The sequence below is a fragment of the Myotis davidii genome, unplaced genomic scaffold (assembly GCF_000327345.1).
Source record: "Myotis davidii unplaced genomic scaffold, ASM32734v1 scaffold252, whole genome shotgun sequence".
NCBI lineage: Eukaryota > Metazoa > Chordata > Mammalia > Chiroptera > Vespertilionidae > Myotis > Myotis davidii.
This window is the reverse complement of record NW_006283768.1, coordinates 290,128-299,836: the sequence shown is the minus strand read 5'-3', so window position 1 is coordinate 299,836 and position 9,709 is coordinate 290,128. Positions and strand designations below refer to the sequence as shown.

Here is a 9,709-nt window from a genome sequence, read left to right as displayed (position 1 = left end):
CCGCCCTGCTCTGTGCATGACAGGGGGCAGCGCCCCAACTCCCCAATCGGCCCTGCTCAGAGCCCGACCAAAGGTGCACCTAGGGATTGGGCCTGCCCTCTGCCACCCGGGATCAGGCCTAAGCCAGCAGGTCATATCTCCCGAGGGGTCCCAGACTGCGAGAGGGCACAGGCCAGGCTGAGGGATCCCCCTCCCCCCCAAGTGCACAAATTTTTGTGCACCGGGCCTCTAGTCTATATTAAAAGCCTAGGTGGCCCTTGCACCCTCGCAGGACATCCTCATGTCATCATAAGATGGCCGCCCTCACATCATCACAAGATGGCCACCACAATATGGCCGACACAAGATGGCCAGCAGGGGAGGACAGTTGGGGGCCATCAGGCTAGCAGGGGAGTGGTTAGGGGGCGATCAGGCTGGCAGGCAGAAGCAATTAGGCAATCAGGCAGGCAGACAAGCGGTTAGGAGTCAGCAGTCCCGGATTGGGATTGGGCCTAAACCAGCAGTCGGATATCCCTCGAGGGGTCCCAGGTTAGAGAGGGTGCAGGCCGGGCTGAGGGACAGTGCGCCACCCCCCACCCCCCACCCCCCTGCACAAATTTCGTGCACCAGTCCTCTAGTAATTATAATAATGCTGTTACTTAATGGACAAATGCCCTAAGATAAGAACTGGGTTTGTAGTAGAGGTATACCAAATGCACATTTTGGTTTGATCACATGGTCAAGTATTGATATTAATATTCACTTTTGGCCATTATAGAATGAATTTCTGAATGAAAGAATCTTAAACTTTATTGTAAAAATATGAAATGATTGTTATAGTTGTTTCATTAATGATTTAAAGTTTGTCATAATATTACAGAAATAATACTTTCTCAGATTGTCAGCTTTTGGATTGTTCCTGATCATTATAGTGCACTCAGCAATGTGATACTAAATAGATACCCAATTTTAAGTGAGGGCAGCAGAATAACAAAAATATGTTTGGGGTTTGTCATTCCCTAACATGTTTTTCTTTTTTTAATTTGCTTTATGTCTGGGCTAGAGATGATTAATCATAGATGTTAATGAGTATTATTTTCAAGATTTTCCTCAGAGTGAATATTTGAGGTGACAGAGTTGGCTTTCTGATTTTAACTCATCCTCACAAGATATAGAAAATTACCAAATTCTTGAAATTCCCAAATTCTTTTTTGAAAGACTCATGGCCCAAATGGAATTAAGTAACTAAAAGTTAAAAACAGCTTCTAACATTTATTTCATGCTGTGAATTCTAAAGAGAGTAAGTAATCTCTGTTATTCTGCTTTCATTTAATTTTTACATTGTATATTTTCACTATCATTAGTTATTGCCACATTTTAATATTGTATAAGTATGCATTTATGTTGTGAGGCACATAGAGAGATTTTCTCTGTATATGGAATGCTTATTTATATTTGAAAATTAATATTTAGATAGTAATAGTAAAATTGAGAGGTCAGGCCTTGTTTTTATTATTGATGTTACTACACCATTGAACTATGATGGCATCAAAGCATATTAATATGGACCATGCACAAGTTTTAAAGCCAAAGATAAGTAATGGATTTTGGCCAAATATCAATATATGTTTAAGTTAGACCACTTAAAATATCCATTCACAGAGAAATTCAAGGTAAATTCAAGAAAAATATCATTTGTAAGTTAACTTGTATAAAAAATTCTGTTTTCTTTTATTTAAGTAATTCTGTTTTCTGACTACAATTAAAATCCAGTTAACATCAAACTGCCTATATTTTATTTATAAAAAAATTTAAAATTAAATACTATTGGAAAATGGGTATTAACTAAAAATCAGAAATTTTTGGTTATGAGCTGTGTCTTATTAATAATTTGTGTGTTCCCAAATAACTTGTATGTAATTTTAAAGTATAAAACTTAATGATAGTAATGTTTCAGGGTAACTATTAATATTTGCTTTAAAAAAAGCCAGTTAATCCTTTTGTAAAACAATTTTTATATTATTAAACACATATGTTTATAAGATATACATGTTGTAATGTTAATTAATCTGGCATTTAGCTTCATTTCGGTGTAAATTTATACTTATTTTAGATAGCACTTTTCTCTCAGCACTGCTATCTGAGAGCAGAGACTGGATTTATTTCTCTCAGTAAGAGATGCTTAAACAACAGCTGGCAGCAGTCCTCTTTAAAATAAACAAACACAAATCCAGTTGTAACCTTTAAAAGACCAGTTTCTTTGTGAGATGGAAGTGCAGAGTTTTCTTTAATCAGAGTAGATATATTTGTAGAAATTTCCTTTGTAGCAGTATACATTAGAAGAAGAGTTGATCTGTAGTAAATAATATAACCTAATGAGTCTAGGGGAGAAAAAAAAGATCTCGATTAAGACATAATCACTCTAGATGTCATTGGATTCAGAACACTAAATGGATATGTCTCTTAAAAATAATAATTCCAGTTTTTCTTCCACTTGTGATTTTTGCTTTGGGGTCTTGTTACTGTTGTTTTACATTACACTCACTCATGTAATTTGGTCCTTTATTTCTAGAGCGCTTATAAGAGGGAGATTTTGCTCTATAGAGACTCTTATTTTCAGAACCCAGAAAAAAACTTCTCAATTAGCTTTTCCACATTTTATTGTTAACTTTTAGAAAGTAAAAAATGTGTAAAAGTATTATTTTAAGCCCCTTGTATTCTTTTTTTAAAATATATTTTATTGATTTTTCACAGAGGGGAAAGGAGAGGGATAGAGAGTCAGAAACATCAATCAGCTGCCTCCTGCACACCCCGACTAGGGATGGGCCCGCAACCAAGGCACATGCCCCCGGCCGGAATTGAACCCGGGACCTTTCAATCTGCAGGCCGACGCTCTATCCACTGAGCCAAAACTGTTAGGGCCCTTGTATTCTTAATACTAATGAATCTTGATTCTCTTTATTTCCTTTGAAATTTCTGTCATTAAAATGTATAACCTGGGGCTTACATTACTGGGATAATCTTGGTGCAAAACCCATAATGCATGTTTTGTGTAAAGAGGGCTTTTAAAAGAATTAATTTTGAAGTTAATTTTAATCACATAAATATTTTTAGTTTTATATGCTCAACACTAGTTTAGAATAACAGCTCTTTACATTCCTTATCAATCAACAAAAAGATACTCAGTAATAAGTAACTGAAAAGGAAGTTTTTACTTGTGCCTGCACTTGTGTTTTTAGATGTGAATCATCCTTCTCAGTAGCTATAGTTCAGTCAGTGTATTTTTTAGTGTTATAGTGGAGCTATAACTTGCTTAACTTCAACTCCTAAGTTTTACTTCACAGATATATAATTTCTAATTTATCTTTTCTTGGAAATAAAACTGTGCCATTAGTTAAGGGCTTTTTACTCAGTCTTTGTTATGCTGCAATGGTTTTTATCCAATTTGTATTAGAACGTCACATCAAGTTTTATATTTGCTTGTTTTTGTTTCAACTGTATATAATTCATTTAACTGTGGATGGGTTTTTATGTAAACCTGTAAATAGGATACTCTTATACTATGAATAATATACATACCATATGTACATACTAATGTGGAAATTGTGTTTTGAATGGTGTGTCATTTTAAGTTTCAATATTCATTAAGTCATATTTACCAATAAACTTAATAGTTTTATAACATTGTAAGAGCCTTTTCTTAGGAATGAGATAAACATGTGTTATAATCTTAAGGAACTTTTTCTATTTAGGAACTGATCAACATCAGTTGAGTTACTTGGCATACTTTTCTGGACCTATAGTCTGTCTATACCAATGTTTTTAAACATTAAACTTAAAACTCAGGGGGAAAAGGTTCTTCAACTTGAGATCTTCTCTCCAGATCTCCATTCTTTGGAGTTTCCATGAGTGTGACCTGAAGAACTTGGAACCATTGAAATTCAAATGTAGGTAGGTAAGTGTTCACACCAGCGCATGCATTGATTGCCTTATATCTCTTTGTATATGCATCTGTATTGCACCCTCTCAGTGCCTTTCTTCCTCTTCCTCCCCATAGATCATGTAGGGCCTGTGTCACCCTGATATTATATAATTGTGTGATTCTGTATTTTGGTCATTATTTGTCTGTGATGTGTGTCAGGAGCAATTTTAAAATGTCTTCAGATGTTTATAACGTTGTGCTGTCTAAAGACTATCACACATAACTATGTGCTATGTATGGGCCTGGGTTTTGTTTTTGTGAATTGTGTTTATTGAGCTCTGAATAAACATTCCACTGGAGTTGCCGCTATTTGTTGAGGGATGCAGAAAGTCTCAGTAATGCATTATTTCACTTACTCTCTCAAATGTATTTAGAGATGTGAAGTGTTTCTGGTACTAAGAATTTCTTCCACTTAGTCTTTGACTTAAAAGTTATCCTGATAACCATTATGATAGCATTAGTGTCAGTACTATCCTTTGAAGTACATTCACAACATCTCTGGGCAATTAAAAAAGTGATTAAACATAATCATTTGCTTCCAGTGAAAAGAATTAATACTAATTTATTCCACACATACAGGACTCCTATTTAGCTTTCTCCCCCCAAATATTTATTGCTAGTATACTAAGTTGTAACTGAAATAGGCAAACAGACTCAGTTATGGAATAGTCTCCTAGGCTTAAATAGAGTTTCTACTCAAGTAAGCAAAATGGGATATTCAGGTGCTTAATTAATGTAATTTTGCTCAAAATATCTGAACACCAAAATCTAGAATTTCTAGTATGTTTTTTATTTTTTTATTATCACATATGCCAAACACATCATTGAATTTCAGAATCTCCTGGGTTTGTTTGTTTGTTTTTTGTTTTGGTCTATCTCCTATAAAAATTAGAAAATTCTTTAGCAGTGGTTCTTAAACATTTGATATCAGGACTCTTTTAGACACTTAATTACTTGAAGACTTCAAAGAACTTTTGTTTATATATACACGTGTATATATACTCATGTACTCATTTACATGAGTAATATCTATTAATATTTTACTGTATTAGAAATGCAAATAGAGACCTTTTAAAAATTTAGTATTTTTAAAATAATAAAACCCCACTATATGTTAACATAAATAACATTTTTATGAAAAATAGCTTCAGAATTTAAAAATGCTAAATAAACATAACATTTATTTTACTGTGTGTGATGGTGAAGAATATAATGACTACTAATACAATTTGGTGTCACTGACTGCGTTCATAGAAAAGCCCCAGCAGTTTTACCTACCAATGTGTTTTCACCATCATTGCAAATGTCAATACAGTAAAAAAGGCAAATAAAACTGGTAAATTTATGAAAGTAGTTTTGACTTTGTGATCCTTGAAGGGTTTGGGGGCTTCTATTTTGAGAACCATGTTCTAGGATGCCTGCTTATCTTGAGAAAATTTTTATCAACCTGTTAAATGCTTTTTTCTTCTTCTTGTTCTGGGCCTTTATTATCCAGTCTCCTTGCTTGCAGTTGATATGAACAGACTTGAGAGTTATTTGAGCATAAATTTTGTTTTAGTTAGCATCATAGAATTAGATATTAAAGAAAGCAGCCAAGTGCTCTAAAATGAGTCTCTCCATTGGATAACTATACATTTTTCTCTTCATACCTGTGTGTGGTTGATTGTATGTGAGTATACAATTAATTTGCTCCTGGGTAGTAGTAAAATATGCTTGAAGCATATGATTTTCTTGAATTATGGCGATTCACACCATGTGCCATTGTGATAAGCTACGTTTTTTTCCTGATCTATCACAATTTCAAATATTACTGCTCCAATTTGTATGCCAAAGATTGTAGGAAACTCTGAAACATTTCTTAACTTTCTGTCCACTCTTTTTTCTGGAACCAAAATTTGTAATATTGTAAAAGTGGTCCAAGAAAGTTGTAGAGATGCCAAGTTAGGAGACCATTAACATCATCTTCTAAGTGGCATTCTCCTTTGTAAAATTTGTTATTCTTCTGATATCCCTGGACTGTGGGATTTTTATAGTTTGTACCAACAGTACTGAGGGGGTGTGTGATGCCTACATATGTGCAGATACATGGTGGAGTTTGACTCACACTCAATGCATGCGCTAGTGCTCACGCTTACATACTTGAAATTTAATGATTCAGCAGCTCTGCGGTATTTGAAGAGGTAGTCAAAATGACTAAATAAATAATTGAAAGTTTAAAATACTGCTAAAGAACAAGAATCTGCAGGTGACTCAATAATAAGGAACTCTACTGGTAAGTAATCCACGTAATTCCTAACTTGGAAAGCTTCTCTGTGCATTGAGCCTCTAGTATAGGTATAATACTGTATCCTATAACATTAGTAATTTGCCTGTAAGATGCATATGGTGAATCATTTATTAATTGCTGAATTGTATAGTTAGGAAAAATATTGAACATCAAAAGCCTAAAAACGAATCATTTAGTTGAATATATTATTTCTGTGTCTTTTTAGAACAGTCTTCATAATTCTGTTGCAAAATTTGAAATTGTTTTAGACTATTTGAACTCAAAATGTAAACTTCCTTTTTTTTCCTCAGGCCTGTTTCCTATTCTTGTTTTGGTACTAGGCCCCTTTTTAGTATAGATAGGTTCCCACAACTGAATGAGAGAATATTCGTAATTATCCACTCATCAGTTTTCAGGGCCATCAGCCTCTGTTGGCTATCTCTTCATACTTTCTAATGGCAGGAAAAATTAACTCTAAAGACCACCAGGTGAATAATCAACTGGCATGTGATACAGCTCAACCCTGTCTTTATGTTCTTTTCTGGTAATCACTCAACTACCTCCTAATCTATAGGTTAAAAATTATATAGAGATAAAAAAAATAAAAAATTACATAGAGATTAGTAGGCAAACTCTGTCAAGGGAAGCATGCTATGAGGAAAATTTGTATTGTAAAAAACAGATTTTTATCTTTAGATTCCCAGTAAGTAACTTACTAGAATTTGGAGAAAATTATTAGCTTGAAAATGGCACATATTTTTAAAGAAAAAAGGTGATAACATCCTGTATCTTTGGATGAACCACTTATTAACAATAACTTTATGTTTTGCATAGACATGTGAGTGTTTTGTCTTCTTATCTTATTCAGTACTTTGGTTGGCATTTTAGTTTATTTACTTTCAACTTTGTTACAGGTATTCTATTATTAATGAAGAAGCATTGTGGAAATCCAAGTCATATTAAGTACTTTAAGTCCAGTTAGTTTCTTAGAATATGAAGACAAGCAGTGTTGGCAAAGCCATACTGACCTCATTCTTATTCTCTTCACTTCTCAAGCTAAATTTTCCTTTCTTTGCTGATTGTTACTATTATTAAATACCAATTTGAGAAGAAAAATATTTTAAGTAACCCTTTCTTTCCTTGTTGAAACTACTTTTCATCCTAGTAGTCATTGAAGAATGCTCTGCTGCAGTTAAAAATTTTTGTGAATTACATGTTTATGCTTTTTATTCTTTATTAAGTGATTCTAATTGTCTTCTCTCTTCATCTTTATTAAAACTTGCTTTTTAAAATGCTTTTTATATACTCTGATTTCCTGTAATGCAAATGTTACTCAGTCTAACCTTTTTATTTAAAAAAAAATGGTAATGTTTATTTACTTATACATTTTAAAGCCTACTTTGTAAAGGTATAAGAGCCTGTTTTTTTCTTAAAAAACAAAAACAAAAAACAACAAATAATGTTTGACATATTATTTCAATTATTTTTATTTCTAAATTTCTTTTAATTATTGAAAAGATTCAAGACTCAATTCTTCTGAACTAATGTCTTTAAATTTTCAATACAATTATATGAATGGGCTTAATCTTGTTTTACTGTCATTGAAATAGTTTTGAGTTTGCAATAAAGAGAATAAGAGGTAATTTTCTTCCTACTAATGTCCATTTGGTACAAAAACACTTTTTTTTGTTTGATTTTGCAGATTCCCTTCAGGCCCAGCTTATCAATATGGGTGTTATTCCTACCTTAGTGACATTACTGGGCATCCACTACCAAAATGCAGCTCTCACAGAAATGTGTCTCATAGCATTTGGCAATTTAGCAGAACTTGGTAAGTCTTGTTCATGAACCACTAATGTAATCAACTTATTAATGTACTTAATTTTTTCTTTAATTATTAACAACATGAAAATCCATTGAGATTAGTTTATTTCCTTGAAGCATTATAGATATTTGCTTCAATGTTAAAGAAATGTAGATACAATTATATCTTATAATTGTATTTAAAATTGAGAGCTATTTTGCTTTCCTAATTGTTTCAAACATTGAGGTTTAAGTGTTATATTATTTAATAGAGTTGAACATTTAAAATGATCTCCCTTGATTTTAGTATGTTTACATGAGTGATCATCTTAAAATCAAGTAATTGTGTTTCTTGAGCAAAAAGAAAGGACTTCATAATTTATTACATTTTCAGATGAAAAGGAATCTATCAGATTGTGGTCCTTCCTCCTCTTTTTACGAAGTCCCTAAAAATAGTAGGACACTTTTTCAAAAAAATATATTTGTAATGGAATAGAAAAATTGTGAGAACTTCTTGAAAATCAGAAGACAGGCAAAAACAGACCAATGCTGGAAATAGTCCAGTCATAGCAGAGAAGAGGACTAATGACCCCAGCACTCCGATCTCTTTTCTTTGTTTTATTTTTCTCTATATCATGTATAGTACTCTTTTCTTCTTCCATCCCATGATAGAAAGTTATAACTCCTCGTGTGAATTTACTGCACAACTATGTTCATAAATTATTTATTCTGGAGACAATGAAACCAAATGATGTTTTGTCATAGATAAATATAATAGCTAGAACAAAAAATAAATCTATTATTTATCCCCATTTTATAAATAAACTAGAGGCCTGGTACACGAAATTCGTGCGGGGCAGGGGGGGCGCCTCAACCCAGCCTGCACCCTCTTGCAATCCAGGACCCCTTGGACATCCCTCTCACAATCCAAGGCTGCTGGCTCCTAACCGATCACCTTCTTGCCTGCCTGATCACCCCTAACCACTCTGCATGCCTGTCTTATTGCCCCTGTCCACTCGCCTCCCTGCCTCATTGCCACTAACCGCTCACCTGCCTGCCTCATTGCCCCTAATTGCTTGCCTGCCTTCTTGATTGCCCCTAACTGCTCTGAATACCTGCCTGATCACTCCTAAGTGCTCGCCTGCCTGCCTATTCACCTCTCTAACTGCCTCTGCGTTGGCCCCTGCTGCTGGGGCTTCGTCCAGAATGACATCTGGAAGGTTGTTTGGCTGTTTGGTCTAATTAGCATATTATGCTTTTATTATCTACACTAATAAAAGAGAACCATGGTAATTGGCGTACGACCGCTACCCTTTCCATTGGCTAATCAGCGAGATATGCAAATCAACTGACAGCCAAGATGGCGACCAGGAGCCAGGCAGCTTAAACTGAACATGAGGCGTGCTTGCTTCAGTGACAGTGGACTCCAATGTTCCCCACCTGCCGCTGCAGGCCTCTGAACAGGCAGTTTGAAACATAGTAACATACAGAAGCTAAAAAAAACTTCAGAAACATGCTTTCAGTGAGCCGGGATCTCAGAGCTGGAGTCAGAGCTGAAGTTATACATTGTTTTGATTACCTACTTTCAGCAGCGGAGGCCTAAGAGCTGGAGCCTCAGAGCTAAAGCTGGCCCAGAATTTTAAAAAAAGAGAAAAAAAGGAGTGGTCGGGAGCTTCCGT

The 9,709-nt window shown here is 34.5% G+C and overlaps 1 protein-coding gene across 1 annotated transcript in view; it reads left to right on the top strand.

Annotated features, from left to right (window-relative positions):
• The window catches only part of RAP1GDS1 (RAP1, GTP-GDP dissociation stimulator 1), a 97,850-nt gene that overhangs the window by 62,505 nt on the left and 25,636 nt on the right, over positions 1 to 9,709 (top strand). The window contains exon 5 of the mRNA XM_015566044.1: positions 7,930 to 8,058. Coding sequence (XP_015421530.1) covers positions 7,930 to 8,058 — 129 coding nt within the window. The remainder of the gene's footprint in view (positions 1 to 7,929; positions 8,059 to 9,709) is intronic.